General features: G+C 40.4%; 1 protein-coding gene across 1 annotated transcript in view; it reads left to right on the forward strand.

Moving 5' to 3' along the window:
* AGBL4 (AGBL carboxypeptidase 4) overlaps positions 1 to 22,627 on the forward strand; it is a 957,560-nt gene that overhangs the window by 175,766 nt on the left and 759,167 nt on the right. The window contains exon 4 of the mRNA XM_063136171.1: positions 18,339 to 18,433. Within this exon, the coding sequence (XP_062992241.1) occupies positions 18,339 to 18,433 (95 nt within the window). The remainder of the gene's footprint in view (positions 1 to 18,338; positions 18,434 to 22,627) is intronic.

Consider the following 22,627-nt stretch of genomic DNA (forward strand, 5'->3'; position numbering starts at 1 on the left):
CACTGAAGCCACCTAAGACCATTTCAGGAGACCCCCCAAGCTGCGAACTTGCTCCTTCAAGGAGAGTGCAACCCCAAACAGAACAGGCTGAGCACTCTCCATCAGGTCAGAAGAACCACCCACTTGCAGCATCTCAGTCTTGCTTGGATTGACCGTCAGTTTATTAGCCCTCATCCTGTTCATTGTTGCAGCTGGGCAATGATTTTGACAACAACCTCACTGTTACTAGGAAGAAGGGCGATTAAAAAGAACACAGATGTGCAACATATAGGCTCTTACATTGGCATATGATCTCTCACACATTAGTACATCATAGGCACAGCATTTGAAAAAGAAATAGAACATTGATGTTTGCATAAGCTTAATACAGTGCAGAAAATTCAAAAACAAATCCAAACAACTCTTGTGAAAGCAGTCTGTCATTCTAGGTGACCTCTTATATTGCATATGCTAATGTGACCTGGGAGTATGCTTCTAAAATTCTACTGTCACAGAACAATGAGCAGACATAAATAATTGATATTTGATGTTTTTGTGCATCTTTGTGTGCATTTTATAAACAAATAATCATGTAAATTATTGATGTTTTTGCTTGTTTGTTTTCAGCTTTGTATGTAAACCAGAAATTTATTTACAGAGTATACATTTGTTACAGATGCCTTTCAGGCAATGTGGAGTTGTCATCCATCTGACAAAGATATTTTGTATAAGATTTTTTATCATTTTGTGACGTTTGTGTTTTGTTTACACCACTTCAGTAATTCACTTCTGGGACTAAAAGTTGCTTTTGAGGTTTAAACACACTGCAGGATGCCAAAAAAGCATCAGATTCTTCTGTGTTTGAAAGCTTTTGGGCCATCAAATGATCAAAACCTGCCAGAATCAAACTTGAGATCTGCCATTATAAATAAGGCAGTGACAATTCTTATTGTGAAAGGTCATCCCAAGGGCTGAAGAAGCAGACAACTGAATTGCCCTTGTTCTTTGTTAGGGTAAAAATGTGTATGCAACGTAGAGATCCTTTGGAACTTTGCTTGTGTGGGTGTTTGATACTAGTCTTGGAATTAATTAGTTTTAATTTCATTTTGAAAAACAAAAATGTATACCCCAATATTGTCAAAGTTAATATAACTTTGAGATTAAGAACTTGGTTGTTTGCATAGGTAATATGACAGTATACCATGAGGACACGTATATCTTTGCCATTGCATTGTATTCAAGTAAATTGACACATAGTGCCATAGTTCAAAGAAGATAATTCATTCCACATTTATAGAGTTGTGTCCAGTGCAGTGCAAGGATGCCAGGGTGTTCACACAAGAAAAATTATTCAACCCCTCCTCTCCACTACAGCTCCCTGCACTCCTGAACAGCTTCTCCTGGGGGGTGGGGTGTCAAGGGAACCATAAAGAAAGGCTTGGAATGGAGGGTAAGGGGATGCAGCTGGAGAAGGGAATTGAGGGAAATTTGGCAGAGACAACTTGAATGAGCATTCTGTGGTTGTTTGCATAAAGATAAGACACATACTTCATCATCAGACGAGGGGAAATCACGTTTCCCTACCATCCTACCATCACTTTATCTCCTGCTGCTGTCCCACAATAGGGACAAACAGCTGCTTCTTTCTTCACATGGTGAAGAAAGAGGAAGTGTGCTGGAGACATGTGGGAGGCAGACAGCATCGTGAAAAGGACCCGTGAAAATCTGTGAGTAGCCATTAACGAATGTGCTATAATACGCTCGTCCAATGATGCTCATAGCCATTTTTTTCCTACAATGATTCTAGAAATATGGTCAGGTTTTTTTTAAAGCAACCCACATGCAGTTTCTAGCCCTACCCTGCAGCAGGTTGTATGTGCATAGACCTAGACAGATAATTGTTGTTCAAGTGGGGAAAGAGGAGGGTCACCCTCCACTGCTAATCAGTCCTATTGTCAGTTATCTGATGAGATGCATATGTGTGGTTGGGTGTCCACTTATGAATTGCCAAAAAAGAGGAAATGCATCACCAGGAGGGAGGGCAAAGTGGTACAGATTTCCATAATATGTACATCTGCTAATTTATAGATATAGCTGCATTTAGAAATTATTCTTATAATTCAAATAGAAATACAGTCGTGTGGAAGACTGTGACCAGGTGTGGTGTGCCTTCCTCAGTCTGCTGTCCAGGTGCAAACTGTTGATGGGCAGCTTCAAGGCTCTCCCCTCTGATGGTTCATAATTTCTAAACCAAACTTGGACAGGACTGCCCTTCAACTAGAGAAAAGTCTTCTAGCAGCCCTTCAAACAGAGGACAATCCTCTGTAAAAGAGAACATGTGGCCACTCTAGTGTTCAGATTAGAACAACTATGCATGTATTTGAATGTCATGGACATGACTGAGTGTAGGTGATACTCAGGTTTGCCTGCTCTTCCTCCCCGTTCCCTCTCTTGCTTGGCCACATGGAGAAGTTTGTAAGTGTTGTCTTCCACTTTTACTTAGCCACAGCTTGATGTGGCATACAAACAAACAAACTGTGGGTAATGTTAACTATCATTTGTTTGCCAGGAAACTAAAGCATTGGCAGACAGAGAGAGAGGCTGAACTACATGCAAACTATTGGCAAATGTTGGCTTTCAGTGACTTTCAGTAGCCTTAATATGCATGGGTGAAAAGGGCCCTAAGACTTTGATCCTAAGTGTACTTACTGTAAAGTATATAAATGGAATTCTGTTAAAATTATGAAGACTTATTAGTTGTACTTAGGACTGAGATGCAGATTTATTCAATTTTTATTAAAGGCAAAATTTGCATTGATTGTAGTTATAAAATCTTAAACTCTTCTATAAAGAATTAGAGGAAGCAATTCCATGAATTCTGAAGGGATAATCAAAATCTGTTAACCTGTTCCTAGACAAAGCAAAGATTAGAACATTAGATTAGCATGTTCTTGTTTGTCTCTTAGAGAAAATGGCATTATATTGAAGTTGTGCAAATGGTGCACTTGGTCTTCAGAAGTAACAATAGCATAGCAAAGATAAAGAATACAATATTTTACCAATGTTCTTGGTTAAATAATAGCTATGAAAACTTTTCAATATGTTGTTGATTATACACCTGCAATGGTTTCTGACAGTACGATATAAATGCTGAACAGCAACAGACATGCATTATTCCACTACTTTTATCACAGGAATTTAAAATCTGAAATTGAATACTACATTTTGTTACTATTCGGCAACATGAAAGAGTAGAAGACTATAGCAAAGACTATAATTAACCTTATAATGGCAATAAAAGCCATTCAAACTGCAACAAAACACCACCAAAGGCCTTCCTGTCTGGTACTGAATTAAATCCAATCTGTGTCTAATTATTGGAGAATCTCTTAAAAATTTTTTTTACAGAAAGACATGATCCCTGTGATGCTACCAGTAATTTAGCTAATTTACTTTTCTGAAGACCATCTGTTTTTCCCACATTCAGCAATACAGTGATTTTTTTTGTTCCTTCCTTATGTATCACCTTCCTACTTCCTTCAATATTACACTTCTGCTTATTGTTCAGTTTCTCAACAACACTCATTCAACAAGGAGTCCCACGGAGCCTTTAAAGCTAACACATTTATTGTGGAATAAGCTTTTGTGAGCTAGAGTTTACAGCATTGGACGAATGAACAATTTAAACATTCGTAGTTTCTGCATCTTTAGAGGTCATAAAGCCATTATATACTTGACCTTCTGAGATACATTTTATCCAAAGAGATGTTAAAAATTAGAAGTTCTAGAGCCAGTGTTATAGCCTGATCAAGTGAATCCGATCTGCAAAACAAAAAGTGGATAGGATCAGAAGCAAGTGTGTAATGAACAGTGACACACTCTCCACTTTCGTTCCAAGTGGTACAGTTTGGAGGGGTGTGTGTGCTCTGCATGATGTTTATATACAAGAAACTACCACCATTGTCTTTGTTTTTTTCCAGTCTTCAAGCAGGAGAGACTTGAGAGCTACAGGAATTAATAGGAGAGGAAAGAAGCAATTTTAGAAAGCCCTCTGATATGGTCAGCCAAGTACCTAATCTGTACCTTTCGTCTTACCTTTCCTTTATAGGTTGGAGTGTTGGGGAATGATTAGAAATATGAATAAGGCTGATCCTGTGGCGAGGCAGATATTCAAGTCAACTTAAACGCTTCTAATTGAAATGTTTTTATATAAAGGATTCAATATAAAGCAAGTAGAAAAACAGCAGTTACGTGAAAGAAATAAACCAATGGTTTCTCTGTCTAAGGTCCACACCATTACAACCCTAACTTAAGTGAACAGGCTTCTATAAGCACTGCCTCAGTTAATGAGGGATCCTGAGGTATGCATCAGACAAGGCAAATGGAGATGGAGACAAAGACAAGGAGGAGCCCATGCCTTTTTATCTCTAGAGAATCAGGAGAGGGCTTAGCCTGGGAGCAAATGCACCAAGCAATAGCGGAAGTTGAGGGTCAGTATGTATGCAGAGGGGAATGTGAATATCAACACTTGCCAACAATCCATTGAGGCAAAACAAGAGGTATAGAAGGGAATCATTTCTTCTTGGGTCACTGTTAGACATGATGAAACCAAGGGGGACACATCTTTTTGTGTATTTTATGCAAACATTAGGGTCAGCATGCATTGCTTGTTGGCTATATTGAAGGAAAGAGTCTACGGCAGCCAGGGTATTTATATCTCACCTTTCTGCCAAAAATGGCAGTCAAGGCAACTATATGTTTCATAAAACATGAAACATATGAGTACATTTCAAAGATCATAGCCCCAATAGTCTCATAGAGCATGGGCGGCCCCACAAGCATAACTTCTATGGCCATACTCTGGCCACATAACACTAACGTCATTGCTCACAGTCAGATTATTATTCCATTCTTTGATTTACACATCAATCCCAGCAGCCTGTCATGAAAACGTGGATTTGTCAGTAAAAAGACCAAAAGGAGAAAATTTTAATGCTAAAAAGAAAACAGGCTTTATAGAGAGCATCAGTGGAATTGGCTCCCACCCCACCCCACCCCCATCAACAGTTAATCATGATAACAAGATAACATTTATGTAGAATGCAAAGTACTGCACAATTTTTATTACATTAAATTGTCATAATAAACAACTCTAGCTTGCAGCAGAATTTTTACAGATAGTGGATTTTTGATCCACAAGTGTAGATTCAGTAGCTGTAACATGGTAAGTCCAAACGTTATGCATTGCGAAACCCCTTTTTTCATGAAAACCTTTACTCTGGGCTCCTTTGTGATACCTCTATACACCGGCATATAATGGTGTGACCTCTATTTTGCAGCAAAGTTGTCATGAAATATTAGGAGCACATTAGTCAGTATCAGACAAAGTTCTATAGCTGTAGTAATTGTTGTGAAGGCAGGAGAATGGCATCAAGTGCTTATCTAATCAAACAGTATTATGATAGAGGGAAATGACCTTGATGAAACTTTCTCTTCTATACAATAGTTAATGCAACAGAAGTTCTGTCTTGTCGATAATTAATTATAGGACCCTACCCAGCATACAATTTCAGAGGCAGCATTAACATTCTTGAATTAGTGGCGATTTCTTATTAAGCTTCATAGTGTTGCTTCTCACTGCATAATAATATTTACCATTAAGAATGAAAACTTGAATCAGTCGCAGCTGCTTCCTCTTGAGGATATAAGATATCAGCAGATTTTGCAAGTAAAGTTCTAAAGCAGCCAGCTGTTACCACCCACCTGCAGCCGTAATATTGATTGAAAAGAACATGGATGCCTAAACATGGATAGCTTCTCTAATTACGTGGAAATAGAGAAGCTTAATGCATGAGTATACTTTAAAATGCCAAGTCAAAAAGGCTATTGCAAAGGTACAGAATATATTTTAGGGAATTAAATGTCATTGTTTCCCCCCCCCCCCCGTTTAACTTTTGACCATGACCTTTTATACCATGTATTTTGCAATTAGCGCCAGAACATAATTACTTCCACTATGAATTGTCAAAAATATATACATAAGAACGCAGAGAAGATAACCATCTGAATATGAATTTCTAAAAGGAACAATAGTAGATTTGGGCAGTATTTATGTTCCATAAGTTATAATGTAATGGGCTAATTACAGTCATTCTTCTCCATCGTATTTGTTGTGTTATCTCTATTACTTGAATTTTTATTGCTCCTCTGATAGTTCAATCTTATTCCTACTCAGAAGTAAGTGCCATTGAGTGCAATGGGTTTCTTCTAGGGTATAGGACTACTGCCTTAGAGTATTAATGCTGCCTTGAATAGGAAGCACAGGATTTTTTTTAAAAAAAATGTGTGCAAATCTGTAATCCATACTGTTCATTGGCATTTTAAATTAGTTCTGTAGGTATGCGCTATTTTGACAACTTATGTATAACAAGGCACAGGTGCTCTTGATTATCAAATGAACTAAGTCTCTGTACAGTTCCCTTCAAAAGCGAGAATGCATTTTCTTGCCCTGGCACTAGACAGGTTTTAAATATTTGTTAACTGGTAGGGGAAGGCTAAATGCCATACATATTTAAACTCAAAAACAGTCTTGTGTTCCATGAAGGGAAAATAAAAATCAATTGAATATTTAAAACTGTTGATACTGTTAAATTGGAAACTGCAATACAAGACATGACCTTTAGAAGTTTTTGATGGAAGGTTTGTACAGGAGTGTGATTTATTTGCACAGTCATCAGTGGCAACAGAAGGTATTGGTTTGTGCTGTTCTTATGCTATATGATACTTCAAACACTCCAAATGTATTATATCAGTCTTCCCCAATCAGGTGCTGTCCAGATGTGCTGGACCAGAATTCTCATCCCACTGAGGATGCCAAGTTGGGGGAGTCTGTATTATATAAAGAATATTATCTTCCCTTGATAAATATTCACACAAGCCTCCTATTCATTCAGACCACTACTCTACATTCACTGGCAGCACCTCTCCAGGGCTTCAGACAGGTGGTAGTATCCAGTGGTACTCCTACAAAGGGTTGACCCAAGTGAATGGATGCAGTTTACATAGGACTACCATTGGATATCATTCAGGGTTTTTTTTCTCCAGCCCTACTTGGAAGTGCCAAGGATCAAACCCAGGAACTTCTGCATATAAAGCTTGTGCTCTACCACTGAGCTGAAACTTTTCTCCAATGCTTGTGTCAAAATCACAACATCAGTTATGTAAGAATGTAAGAGCACAGCCAGTAGAGCAGACACTGATTGAAGCTTCATATTTTCCATGTTCATACTATGTCAAAACATCTGCAAACTAGACACACATAGTATATCCGGCCATTTTGAGTAACTTCTTTTTGGAAAGTTTGAAGTGCTCAATCACCTTGCAAAGTATGAACCGTTGCTCTTCTCTAGCTCTCTCTTTTTTGCACAAGATGTCTGGCTGTAGCTCATCCCACTTAGACATTCTCTTTAAGCATCATTGACAGCAAAGAACTGGTGTTGTGGGGAAAGAAACAGTGATATAAAGTTGCCCAGAATTAATTGAAGAGCAAACACAGCCTGCTGACTTATCCCAATTGGGGTTAGTATGCACCTGCAGCTCCATTTCATCTTGAAATCAAGTACAAATAGGTATATTTGTGTTTCACTTTTCAAATATGCAGATATGTATAGAAACTAAGCACACCTGGCCCACTGCCAGACTGGTTTTGATACTGCAAAATACCCCTGAGAGGTGCTGTTGATTGTGGTAATTGTTACAGCCAACTTAAGCAAGCCTATTCAGCCATATGCTTGTTTGCTTAGATGCTGTATTCAGATAAAATCCAAGATAGCTCTTGCTCAGGATCAATTGATAGTGTGTGTGTGCATGCGTGATCATCATTATGTTCTTTGAAAACTTCCAAAGACATGTAGCTAAGAAAAGGATAATTATGTGGAGGCGATCATACAACCGGTAGCAGGAAGTCAACTTTTTGTGTGTGATATATTCTCCTTCTTTCTGTCTCTCTGAGACCTGAAATAAGAACTTTGCAAGCAGCAGCTGGATTATGAAACTGTTCAGATCTTACATATTGTAATAATCCGGGACATGGGCAGCTGGGAGCACAGACTGAGTGCCAGGACCCGGGAGAGCAAAAGTGTACAAAGACAAACACACACACAAGCTGTTAGAATAGAGCAGTTTACTGGTATAACCACAACGTGGTGGGAGCAATAGGCAGAGGCAAGGTTCTGTAGGCAACCCAGTGGCGGAGACCAGAATCCAACAGGGCCCATGGTAGTAGCGAGTCCAGGGCCGATCAAAGTTTCAAGGGTAAGGTCAAACCTGGGTCCAGACAGGGCTAGAAGCAAGGGCGCAGTCCAGGGCACAGTCCAAGGTCCAAATAGTCAAGGCATGGCAGAGGCAAGAGCGTAGTCCAGAGAGCAGTCCAAGGTCAGGGACAAACAAGGCAACCGGAACCAAGCACCACAGGAACAGTGTTGTTGGGTATGTTCTAGCAGACAATGCTGGATAATACAAAGCATTTAGAAGGGACAGTAAATTACATTCATTAATCACTTTGATATAGAATTTGATGAGATAAAGAGGACTATAGGGTTAAGTTAGGTCATGAGTGGCCCATAACCTGTGTAGGACTACAGACCATATTCCAGATCATTTTCTATTATAGATCAGATTTCAGCCTTGCAGGCTACTGTTGGAAACAAGGCAAAAACCACTATGAAGATTGTCAAATGCATTGTATATCATTGGGTGGACCTTTGTAAGTTCACCACCAAAGGTACTTCTGAGCTACATAAGTTCTTCAGGACAGGAAGAAGATCCTTTGTGATTAACAAATGACATAGTATTATAAATACAAATTGTGATCCAATGAAAGGAAAAGATGTGCAACGTTACTAATAAAATTCAGAGATGTGTTACATCTTTAAGAACAAGAAAAACACTTGAATGTTAAAAAAATCCATGACATTATAATGTCAGTAAGAAACAAGAGAAAAAGAAAGGGGAAAGAAGTCCAGTTGCAACTAAGAAAGAGTATAGTTGCCTACTAGAAGTAGGCAGCTATATTTTGTTCTCTTTCTTTTACCCTTGACTGGCTACCAGTACATTGAGGAAGTAAGAGGTGAATTGAACTAAGCAGTTCTTTGGCCCAAACCCCACTTTCCCCTCCTGTTTCCATCTGAAAGCCCCAAATCCAAGAGTGAGCCACGTGACCTGGAAACAAGCTCATTCCTAAGTATAATTGCTTAGAAATAAGTCCCATGAAAACCAATGGAATAATCATGTTTATTTCTTTATTGCATTTATATCTCATCTGTCTTTCATCATGGAACTCAAGATGGCTACATGTGGTTCCCAGGTGGCCTCCCCTACAAGCATTGACCAGACCCAGATCTGCTTAGCTTCAGCAAGGTGGCTGCCTCATGTGCCTTCAGACCATACACTGGGACTCTGTTTAGTATTCTCCCTTCTCAGTGTCTGAGGATAATAGTCTAGTTACCTAAATAGCTCCTTTAAAAATGTTTGCAACCACTACAGATAAAGATGTGTCACAGCCAGTGAAATTAAAAGCAGAAGGAATTAAAGGACAACATAGCTTCCCTTGATAATCAGTTTGCAGAAATAGGAAGAAGTTAAATTGCTATATCAAAACCTGACTCAAATTCCAGAAGGGGTGTCCTCCTGCCCTCTTTCCCCCCAGACCTGCACCTGTTGCAGAAGTTCTGACTACTTTTTCTTTCCAGCAAATCACACCCTCTGTCGGGATAGACAGAAGTGTCAGTTTTGCTTTCTTCCACGTTTGAATATTTTTAAATCTCAAGTTCTTTCTGTCCAAAATATTAATAAATTTGTGAATATTGGTAAAAAAAATGTTATCAAAGATTATCTGAAACGACATTCTCGCCCATGTGCACCAGCCAAGTTCAACAGGTAAAGCTATTCCCAGCATAGAAAAGACTATGTTGTACCTACCTGTCTTTAGCTGTTAAAGATGAGGAGACTGTCAGGAAAAAAGAAGGTAGCAACCCTACTCCAACACTACAAACATGGCTGAATGCACAAGGATTCAAGCCCAAGCTTGTAAGGCCTAAATACTCAAAGCCCTGGTTGGACAAGTCTGTTGCTTTCACTTTTTTGCTCTTTCCATTTTTAAAAATCTGAAGTTATTTCTGTCCTGAATATGAAGAAATTTTGGTGAATTCTTATCAAAAAGTAACTGAAACTGAGGGCCTTGCTAGACGATGCCGGATAAGCCGGCAGGGAGGCGGGGCAACGGCGCGCTAACTTTAGCGTGCGCCGCCCTGCCTCCTACACACACGACGCGCAGGGACTACGGAAGCCCTGCAGCGTCAGCCATTTTTTTTTACTGTTAAAGGGGCCACGTGCGGCCCGAAGACTCCAGACAAGGTAAGGTTTTTTTTTACAAAAATAAACCACCACCCCCGCTCTCCTTGCCCCTGATTCCCCCCTGCCTGCTTGCTCATCCTCCCCCCTCTTCCCGTCTTCCCCCCAATCCCGTCCCCGAGCTTCTCCCCCCCCTTGCCATCCCCGAGCTTCTCCCCACCCCTCTTGCCATCCCTGATGCCGTGCCCAGCTTTTCCCCCACCCCTCTTGCCATCCCCGATGCCGTGCCCAGCTTTCTCCCCCTCTTGCCATCCCCGAGCTTCTCCCCACCCCTCTTGCCATCCCTGATGCCGTGCCCAGCTTTTCCCCCACCCCTTTTGCCATCCCCGATGCCGTGCCCGGCTTTCTCCCCCCTCTCTCCTGGTGGGTCCGGCCTTCTCCCTGCCCCCCTCTCCCCCCCCGGGATCCTCCCGCCTGATGGGCACAGCGCTCGTATGAGCGCTGTGCCCAGTCCATGGCTTTTCCTGGCTACTCGCGAATAAGCGAGTAGCCGCAAAAAGCCACGGACCCTGCTAGACGTTCCGCAGCCCCGGCCTGAGGCCGGGGCTGCGGAAAAGGCGCGCCATAAGCAACTTCGCTTATGGCGCGTTAGGGGAGGCTTCAGCGCGGCCTGACCCCGGATTCCCCTGTGTGTCATCTGGACACACAGCAGGGAAACCGGGCCTCACAGTGCGCTAAGGCCTCATCTAGCAAGGCCCTAAGCCTCTGTCTCATACTTTGTCCATCACCTCCTTCTTTTCTCTGTCTTTCCCAATCTCAGTGAACTTGGAAATAGAAGTACAGAGAGCCAATATCTAATTTCCATTTAGAAGGGGGTGGATATCAATATTGGCATTTAAACAAATACATTTCATGGCACTTGCTTTGGTTTTCTTGCTGAAAATATGTTGTTATATAATTCAGGGCATCACTGTAATATGAAATATGTCAACATTAGACAGATTTATAAGCAACACTCATTGTGATGGCTATGTCCAAAAGCTTTGTATGGCTAAAGATCTTACAGGCATGTGTAGAACAACTCAACAATAAAATAGACACAAAATCAAGGACACATACCTGTTTCTTTACAATGGAGACTATTGGAGGACTTTGAAAACTGTCCTAGATAAATTGGAATAGTGGGTGGGTAATGGTCAATGCCTAGATTAGAGAGGAGAGACCTGGAAAGGGGGAAGGTTATGGTACCCAAGGAGAGAAAGCATTTCTACAAAATTAATCTATAATAGCTTTGTTCTCAACCCTGCACTGATGGAGCTATGTCAGGAATGGGGAACGTGTGGCCCTCCCTCACCATTGGCTATGTTGTCTAAGGCTGACGGGAGTTTCATCCAACATCTGGAGGGCCACAGATTCCTTATCCCTGAAGTATGTCATGAAGATAGTTTCCCTCTAGATGAAGAGTGCTGAGGATGTTTATCTTGGAAGTTAGGGTAAGAACTTTCAAGGGGGAGTTAACAAATTTGAGGAATGTTTTGTTATAATGAAATAGATACAGAATTAGTTAATATCATGCTGCCTTTGTAAAATTCACTATAAGTTTCCAATGTAAAATAATGCAAGTACTATTGAAATAAACAACAAATGGATAACATACTTCTTAATCATAGAACGTCCTCAATTATTACGCAATAAAGCAAAATATAAACCTATAATGAAATAAAGGAGCCAGTAGCAGTGTCAAAATCACAGTAACAAGAAAAACACCACACACCACTACCTATTTTACTTGTTCAGCAAATGTTTGCTCCGTGTATCACAAAATTTTATTACACTATTTCACTTCAAGAAGTGTTTGTATACTTTAGTGAGCAAGCTGCATATATTTGTGGTTAAGGTGTATACCCAAGTTATTACATTTTTACACACTTCACTGGGTAGGCTACAAAGCAGATTTTAACTTCCAATGAGAATATTCCATGGTTTCATATTTTAATGCCTCGGGTTTCTATGCTCCATTAATCCAGAAGCATAGTTTGATGAAGTTAATCACTGCTGTGGAAAGGTTTCAGATGGCATAGTGTTTGAAAAGACCTCAGCTCCTTGCTTACTGTACTGTGAGACCAAGCGATGGAAATTACCTGTATAGTACTATTTAAAAATATAGATCAATGCACTGCTTTACCTAGCTGGTTTCATTTACCCAACTTATTAGTAGCGGGGTGGGGTGAGGAGACACTGGATTGGGATGATTCTCTCCATTACAACAGTGATTTAGTGCATTCTCACCATGCCTGGTGTGCAGATTTGCAGCATGGTACTCACATGACGCCATGTCTGTCTTGCTGACACTCCGCTTCTTCCCCAGTCTTTCCCATCTTTTCCTAGAACACCTAAAGTCTGGACTATTTCCCTAAGTGCGTTGAATGCTCCCTTAAGCCCGCACGTAGTGCTGCACTCACGTTTTCCTTTGTTGGGTATGTGTGCTGTGATGGGAGACTTGCTGTTGGCTTGAGTGGATTGCATCAGGTCCTGGCAGGGAAAAGCGATATCTCCGAGCAGCCAGCTCAAGCCTCAATAGAAAACCCAAACCTTGTATCCCAGGCTCGAAAACATTTTTTAAAATTGTACAATGCCCAAATCTCTGCAGAGACAGGATTGTATTCCTTCGATGCCCTCCAAAAGCCAGACTAAAGGGTCATTCCATTTTTGACGGGCAGAAAGGCGGTCTGGTACTCAGCTGACAGGGGGAAGGAGCAACCAATGAACTGGAGGGAGAAAGAATGGGCGGGGTGGAGTAGAGGAGCACAATTGAAAGAGCAGTGTATCCAGGTGAAAGTAACCGTAAACTTGACGTGCTTATGTATTGGAGGTAAAAAAAAAGTAGAGGGAAAGCAGGGTGGGAAATTATGTGTGATGGAGCTCTCAGTCTTTGCCAGCTGCCTTTTACTAGTCACCCTAGGCTTAGCAGAATTAGCCACGTCCCTCATTCCAGACTCAGCATAATTGCACCCATGCCTTAGCTAGACCTAAGGTTTATCCTGAGATCATCCCTGTTCATGTAAATGACAGACAGGATATCCTGGGAGCAGGCAGGGACGACCCCAGGATGATCCCGGGATAAACCTTAGGGCTAGCTAAGGCCCCATAGAAGAAAGGGGCTGGTGTGGAGATCCTGTTTGTTTCGCTTGCTCACTGAAAAGATCAGGATTAACTAAGCAATTTGCTGCAACTTAATGTGCTTTTACAAATATAAGCCAAAGGAAACTGCGAACAGCCTGTCTCCACACTTCCCTTGCCATTGTCCCAAATGCTCCCTACTACACAATTTGGAATTAGCTCTCTTTTACTATTGAATATAAATATCCCCGACTACCATGTTGCTATTTTGGGGAATGTAAATAGCAGAAGTGTGTCACAATTGTATGACATGGACATCCTACACATTAGAAAATCAGCTTGAGTGTAGCAAATTAGAAAGAAGAAAAATAAAATAAGTCAGTGAGTAATTAAATTAGTACATATATGGCTCTGGTGATGAAAAAGTGTTTTTGTACTTCTGCAAAGCTCAGGCTCTGCCCAGGTCTGCTGAAGTCTCCCTCTTGTGCTTGGTTGCTGTTGTTTTGACTACATAAGCTCAGGAACTCTCCATTGAAGACTCAAAATAGGATATAAGATTAAATATATGACTTTTCTCAAGACATTGGAAGTATAGCACAAGTATTCAGAGCACCTGTGAATCAAATTTTAGACATATTCACTAAAGGCATAATCCCATGCTTGTTTAGACAGAAAAAAGCTCTACAACTCCGCACATGCTCCAGCTAGTCATACTGGCTGTGGCATGCAGGGAGTTGTAGGACTTTTTTCCTGTCTCAAGATGCATAGCACTGCACCCCAAAAATGACTTAAATTAAGAGTGTTAGACTTCAACCTCAAAGTGTTGGAATTCCCTCAGAGCTACCCTCAGTCCTGGGCAAGTGATCACCTAGGGAAGCTACGTTTTTAGGGGTGCCAATTAAGCATTATAACATCTGAGATGATCTTCCCAGCAACCTCTGCAATACTGTATGAAATTCTCTCAGATCTTGTGGTGCAATTGGTCAGCATAGGAAAATGCTTGGGCCAGCCAAGGATGACTTTGGACAAGACAGTGGTAGAACAGGCTGTGCAGATAAAGGGAAATTCCGGGCTGCAAACAAAAAGGGTAAGGGAAATTTCAGACACCTTGAGAGCAACAAATTACTAACTTTCTATGAGAGTAATTTTCATGTTGCCCCATTATCTCAATAGATATCTGTGCTCTGGTTGAGGCTATGTCACTTAATCAAACTCCATGCAGAAATGAAGATTTAACCTAGCTTCTGAGCATAAACAGAGTGTAAAACAAAACATTTCCCGAAACATTCTGGATTGTGTGTGGTGGATTCTGTGTGGTGAGAGGCAGTAGCTCTGGTCAAACCTCCAAAAGTGTATTGGCTGAATGTGGGGGGAAACCCAGTCACACTTTCTAACCCTGTACCCAACCACTACATGTTCACTGAAGGCCTGAACATGTAGTTGTGTATAGGACCTTCAGCTGAATGTGTAGAGGTTGGGCACAGGGAGACTTTGCATGATCCCACTCTCCTCTGCATGCATTCAGCCTCTGTGCTTATGCAAGTCTGAACAGAGCTACTGTTGCTTGATTTTGATTCCACATCAGCAAGTAGTAAAGCAATAAAGGTGTTGTGTCGATGAGAAAGATGAGGACTTTATTTACTTATCATGCATGTTTTGCAGTCATAATGAATTCTTTTTCTTTTGAAATGCCCTATTGTCCAGGGACATTTGCATCACTCTGCAAATGTAGGCTTTATTTTCACTCGAGGGTTTCTTTATAAATATGTTTTAAAACTGCAATTATTGCTAAGCAGGAACCTGGTACTTTAAAAAGAAAACACTAGAGATGAGTGGACATCCTTGTGTTTGCCTTGAAAAGCATTTGCACTTTTCCAAGCCTTAAAAATGAATGCTCAGAAAGTATCAAGGAGGCTTTCCAAGCATTCATATCTCAAAAGGTGCCTTGCTCTGGCTGTTGAATTCAGCTCTACTCCCCAAGAGACAAACCCTTTGCCTCACTTTGGGGAGTGGGAAAGGGGTGCAGCTAGTGGAGGACTCCAATGAAGACTGGAGGGTCCTGGGGGTCCATCTGTTTGATGGCAAATGATGTATGGAGCATGATTTTTTTTTTTTGCTGGGAATCATGGGGCTTATAGATTGGACTACAAATCCTATTATTCCTCAGTAGGAAAATATGCTATACAAGTGTCCTATTAGTAGGGTGACCATATGAAAAGGAGGACAGGGCTCTTTTATCTTTAACAGTTGCATAGAAAAGGGAATTTCAGCAGGTGTCATTTGTTTATATGGGGAACCTGGTGAAATTTCCTCTTCATCACAACAGTTAAAGCTGCAGGTGCCTTGCCCTGTTTTAAATCTGGTCACTCTAGTATAGCTCCTGCACCTTTAACTGTTGTGATGAAGACGGAATTTCATCAGGTTCTCCATATATACAAATGACACCTGCTGAAATTCCCTTTTCTATGCAAGTGTTAAAGATACAGGAGCCCTGTCCTGCTTTTCATATGGTCACCCTACCTATTAGGACCCTCTCATCTTCATTGGAGCCTTCTGTAAGCTGCCACCACTCTCTCACTTGCCTGAGTTGAGTTTTGTTTTGTTATTGGGGCAAGAGAAAACAACCAGAAGAGGCCTGGAGGGCATGGTGGAGGTGGGCTGAGCCTTCCTAAATTTGGCTCACAACATTTTCATCAAAGGGATTCACATGGTCAAACAACACTCCTGCTTCAAATCCACCCCCAATGCATTGCTAACAAATTCTTGGGATTTGCTATGGCTGCAGCACTAAATATGGTTACATAGAATCTTCTAAGTCTCTAATCCATCCTATGGGAGGAAGTCCTGTTGTACAAAGTGCAACATCTGAGTAAGCATGTTTAGTACAATGGTGGATGTCGTTTTCCCTATCATTCAAAGGGTATGAAGAGAATTCATTATTAATCGTATTTAAAATATATATATCAGACTAAGAAATGCAGTCTCATTGTCGCTTACAGAAATATAATAAAATCAGAACTATTAAACTACAATTAAAATTGAAGGGTATAAAATTCTGCAAAAAGAACCATGCAGATCACATTCCAAATGCCTGTGTAATTTTTTTTAAAAGCCTGTTTCATCAAACCAGCCTGACAGATTTTCTTTCAATGAGTTCCATAAGGAAGGTGTTCTATTCAAGAGGGTGGGGGGGACTGATTTCCCATAACCACCTGCCTAATTTCACTTGCCACTGAACCCTCTTGTCCTCTGACCACCTGACGAGGCTGTACTCCAAGGCGTTTCATATGAACCTCCTCATATAGTCAGTGAAAACATGAAAGGAGAGCAGGATTGTGGCCAGTGGCTAAGCTTTCTCCCACTGCTGATGCACAACACGCTGGCCACATATTCAGGGTTAGTGTCAAAGGGGCCCTACATGAACACAGCCTCTTGCACAGCAATGCTGAATGTATGGATGCTGGGAGTTGTGGTCAGTGTGTGCATTGGCACTGGGAACATGTCCAATGGAGTGAAATCCTGCCCCCCCCCCTCGTACGTTGACTAAACTTGTAAGGAGGTTCCTATCAACACTCCTAAAGTACGATCAAGTGGCTTCAAAGTGTTGTCGATTGAATCAGCTCCCCGTGAGTAGCCACGTGTACAGACAATAGAAACATTTCACTGGTGGTTTGTAAGAAAATTTTACTTCAGAACATATAACTCGTATCCTACGATGGGATGGTTCGGTTTAACCATTGTAGTCAGCACACCATGCAGTTGGGGAAAGAGCAAGAAGAAGGGTAAGAGGAAGGAGAGTGGAGACAGGAAGTAACAAAGCAAACGTTGCAGCAATCCCCTCCCACCTTGAGGGTATACGTTAACCTTTTAGCTTCAGGTTCAGTGACCTGCAGCCAAAGTTCTGCTAACACAAAGTACAGCGTGCAAAGTGGTATATATTACAAGTTACAGAATGAGAAACAGCTTACTTTCTTAATTAAAAAGGGTTCCCAATGGCTACTTGCTCAGATCCATTAATCACTTCTCAATCTGTTCCATGTATTCAGTAATTGCTTGGCCTTGTTTGTTTTTAATCGGGATATCACACTGTTTTTGTCATAGTCTGTGGAGCCTCATTAGGTAGCAAGGGCTGGACCCACCCACCAAGTGTTTGGGCTTTGTGGTAGCCTCATGACATGCTCCCATGAGTTTTCCTTGGTATATTGTTTCTCGTGAGGAATGCACAAGAGGCTTAACAATCATAAACATTTTACTTTTTTGTAATATAGCTCATAGCATCTTCCTATTATCCTTCCATTTCCTTTTCTTTTCTGTTTCCTTTCCTCACTATATTGGTAACTAGTAAAATACAATTCACAACCTTCAAATGCAGTCTGGGCCAGAAAACTGCCCTTGAAATTTGCTGCTCCATCTTACTGCTCCTTGTATTGCTTTCAGTATAATTGGAATTAGGTTTTAATGTTGTGTTGTGATTTTAATATGTATATGTGATCTATTTTAGTGTTATATAAATGTTACAAATAAATAAGTATTTAAGTCATTTTCTAACCAATACTGGGCAGCTCCAAAGCTTCACGTGCACAACCATAATTGTGATCCAAAGTCATGACATCCTCAAGGAGAAATGTCTTTCAATTTCTCTACATATGCAGAGGTATATGCTACCATCCAGAAGCAAACTCAAATGTACTACAAGGAGAATGCTGGAAATATTAAATGTAGATGCCTTTGCATGGCCCTAAAGGAGTTTTTTTAAAAAAGGTTTGCCTTATTGTATGTGCTTTAAAATTGGCATCATTCAGTTATAAAGAATTAACTTTTAGAAATCTGTGTAAAATATATTTCACTATACAACTGAAATCCTCTTTCCACCCCCTTGTGTCTTTCAGAGAGTTATTTTCAATATTGTCAACTTCAGTAAAACAAAAAGCCTCTATCGGGATGGAATGGCCCCAATGGTAAAATCCACAAGCAGGCCTAAATGGTAAGTTAAGATAGTGTTTGTGGATAAAGCTTTTGCCACAATGTCTTTTGGAACTGCTGTTCTTCATTTGAATAAACCTGGATAATCTTTGCTGTGTTCTTAGGTACTTCAGTTGTTTGCTACGTCCCCTTCCACGACATAGATTTTTAAAAAAAATATTATGGCCCAATCTTGACACTGTTTTCATATGAGGAGTGACACTGGCCTTAGCTAGACCTAAAGTTTATCCTGGGATTGTCCCAGGGTTGTCCCTGCCTGCTCCTGGGATCCCCTGTGTGTCATTTACATGAACAGGGATGACCCCGGGACAATCCCGGGATAAACCTTAGGTCTAGCTAAGGCCACTCTTTTCATATGAGGAGGAAGTTATATATCTTTAACAGAGTCTAGAATGAGAAGAAATTTCCCCTAGCACTTTCCCCCAGGATCTTACTGGATATTTGATTCAATTGGATGCTTTGCTAATAAAGGCTGGTGCAAACTTGAACTGGCCATCTCTTGTAGTGGGATATGTAGATGGGAGCAGTTTGCCTGATAAGTTGGGTGGAATAGTTTGGTGGATATAGGATTCTGTTTAGGCATGACAGAACAAGCCAGGATAGATAGATGAGATCAGGCTGCCTCTTTGTTTTTGTAACTTTATGTAACTCCATTTCTTTCAATGGGAGCTGAACAAAAGGAAGAGCCTAGTTAATTGGGGTTTTATGTATTAAGATCTTATAAGAAATTAAATCCTTTTTGCTTTTTCCTCTTTACTATTATGGTGGTACCAATTTTGGATGGCTGTTTTACTCTTTACCCCTTGCTGTGGTTTCCCATTAAAACATACATTTGTATTAAACAATGTAAAACAATGTAATTAGTAAGGCTAATTAAAAACTCAGGTTTTACCAATATTGTTTTAAAATTATATTTCCCATGTTTTTTTGAGTAATATGTCTTTCAGGGTTTTAAAATTGTGTGCAAATGTACATTAAAACAAAGTTGACTATGTTTCTGAGAAAGAGAGGGAGACATCTCATCTGGGACCAGATCTACACCAAGCAGGATATAACACTTTGAAAATGTTTTGAAAACTGTATATGGAGTGTGTCCTGAGCCCCAACGGTTGTCATTACTGTTCTAAACTGTTTTAAATCAGTAGTGTAGATCCTTCCTGGGAGGCAAATATCAGCAATAGGTACTTTTCTACTCCCTCCTTCAGCCTTTATTATTATGGTGAAACAGGAGGTCATGCCCTGAGACTCTAGGAGTATCCAGTAATGAGAAAACATATTCAGTGCTTGACCATCAACTATTGCTATCTGTCTTACATCAATTTGTGTGCGTGTGCGTGCACTTTATAATATTGCCCAACACAATGTCCTTTTGCAGACATACTTTAAAACTGTTCTAAAACATAACCTATTGGTATTTAATGGTACTAATGCATCTGGTCTGATCTCATCTCCCTCTGTCTCTCTTGTATATGTATTCAACAACTTCATATGTTATTATCAGTGTCTTATTAAAACAAGAAGAACCCAACAGGCCTTTATGGTTTCAACTAAAAGTCAAGTTGGCTTGGTTTTTCTTAGTAGGTCATGTTGCTAATATTTGGGTGCATTCTTCTTTTACTGAAAATTATTGCTACTGCGAGGTATGGTTAGATATCAGCAATAGAAAATGCACCCTTTCATTATGATATGTGCCGCTATAACTGACTATCTTCCTGAGAGATTATTCTTGAAATGCTTTCACAGTAATCTTTATAGCTGTTTGCATTGTATTCTTGTGAAACTGGAAGGAACAATTATTTGTTTTCTTTTTGCTGTAAACAGATTTGCCAATGCATGTAGTTGTCAGGGTAGCGTTCAGATAGCTATTTTCCTTTAATGTAAATGGGACAGTCCATTATATTATTACTTTAACATTACTCCAGATTAGGTCATGGGAAGTGTTGGATGTGCCACACAGTACACAAAAACACATGATCGTAGAATCTGCAATGTGGTCATATACTATAATTAAAATATTTTCCTTTCATTCTGCAATAAATTACACAAAAGGTATTACACAAGATAGCACAGTTGATAGCTGTGCTTGGTTATTCAGTGATTTTCATGGACCGTACTAGAATTGCACTAGGCAGTCCAGGCCTATGGACTTATCTGTATTGCAAATAATTATTTGCCAGTTAGAAAGCATGTCATTGCGTCTTCCCACCAATACCATAACACATTAAACACGTACACCTAGATATCTTATAGTTTGTTCGTATGAGTCATTGCAGCAATATTTTTTTAAAATGTATGCTGCCTTGAGAAGGTTCCACCTCTAAAAGTGACCTAGAAATACTTTTAAATAATAATCAAGTCAGTGGTTGAAATGGCTGACGATCGCCACTGGTGGTGGTGGGGCAATATCATGGATTATAGCAATGATATTGATGGTGTCTTGTTGGCTCTGCAGTGGTGTGAATTCGTGCTTCTTAGGGATGGGGCAAATTTTACTCTGGAAGAATTCAATATACAAAATTTGGAAACCTTCGCAGCATTACTAGCATTTGAGATTTGGGTCCAGCTTGCAATGGGGTTTACGCTTGCCACTTTCAGCCCTGTCTGCCAGTCCTACCACACACAAAAAAATTGGGAGGAGAAATTGGCATTGCGGAGGGGATATTAGACACATAGGAGAGGTTGCTTGTAGTCCTCATTATTGCTGCAATGACTCATATGAACAGACTCAGGAGCATCATTTCCAGTTAAGGAGAGGTCAGCATGGCCTCCCTTGTTTCTAATGTTTGCTCACAACTGCTCCCTCCTGCTTCCAAGGTAAATTTATTATTTGATTTTTATTTATTCATTTATTTATTTTTGCATAGAAAAGGGAATGGGTACTGGCAAGGAAGACTAGGCATAGTCTTCTGTTTTAAAGTTTTTCCTGTGAAACCTTTAAAAAAGAAAGCAAAGAACTAAGATCTTTTTAGTGTTCTCTGGGAATGGTTGAATAAAACACTCCATTATTATTGTTCTTACACTTTGATCAGCCATGAAATGCATGGTACATCTTAGAACAAGATTCAAGTAAGCTACTATTTTGTTATGTAAATAGAGTTATGGGGAGGCGGGAGATCAAACCAAGGCACTATTTCAACCCCCCCCCCCCGGTATTCTGTTAAAGAAAATCCTTTTAAGATGGTAATTTGCAGAAGTTTTAAATTGATAAAATTATGCTGAATTTATAAAGCCAATACTTCACAGTGTAAGTAAGGATATGGGCTAGAGCTGAAACAAATATTTGCAAACCTTTGAAATTCTCCACCATTTCAGTTTTGCTAGTCAAACTTCAAAGCTGAATTTGCATCTAAACTGTGAAATTCTCCCTCAAAATTCTAAATGCAAGTGTTTGATCGAGTTAACGTATACAGAGACATACTTGGTCTCCTGTGCTTACTCAAGGGCCAGTCCTTCCCCAACACCAGTAGCCTAACATTACTTCTGCAAAAGAGGTGTCATATGTTTAAGCTTTCCCATAGGAGTTAATGGAGAGCCCTCCTAATTATTTTTGATGTTATGATAAAGTGAGCTCTTGGGCCACATGAAATGGAAGGTGGAGAGGGGATGACGAAATGTCTGAAATAATAGGCAAAGGTACTGGCAATCAAATAAAGGAAGGGAACATGGTTAGATGGAACGGAGCAGGCAAGGCGAAATGACAGGCATCCTGGAGCATGAGCTGATCAGACGGGAACCAAGTTGCTTTCACACAATGTACCGTCACAGGTATGTGCATGTACGTTTCTTCTCAGTCTTTTTCCCCCTAGAGGCAATAGCCAGGTGTTGAACCTAAGACCGAGGCCTTTCCATTGAGGCATGCACTCACTTAGGGCTTCTGTAATGGACTATAATGCTGGATCTGTGGGGAGCTAGGAAGTGGATGTGTTGTGGGCAGGGCCCATATGACATTTCCACTGGAGGGCCTGGAAGGACTTCAGCATGAGTCTCTGTTCTTTGTATTCCAGTGCTTATACGATTAGTGTGTTGCTTTCTGGAGCAGGGCCCACTGTTCTAGTTATAACATGTTGAGGCTTAAAAGGTTCCATAGCATTACAAAGTGTTTTATTACTCTATAAACCCCCCCAATGAAAATAGAAATAATAAATTTATTTTTACATATATACTTGGCAAAGCTGCAGTGGAAAACGAATAATCT

This window comes from Elgaria multicarinata, chromosome 1 (assembly GCF_023053635.1).
Source record: "Elgaria multicarinata webbii isolate HBS135686 ecotype San Diego chromosome 1, rElgMul1.1.pri, whole genome shotgun sequence".
In the NCBI taxonomy this organism is placed as follows: Eukaryota; Metazoa; Chordata; class Lepidosauria; order Squamata; family Anguidae; genus Elgaria; species Elgaria multicarinata.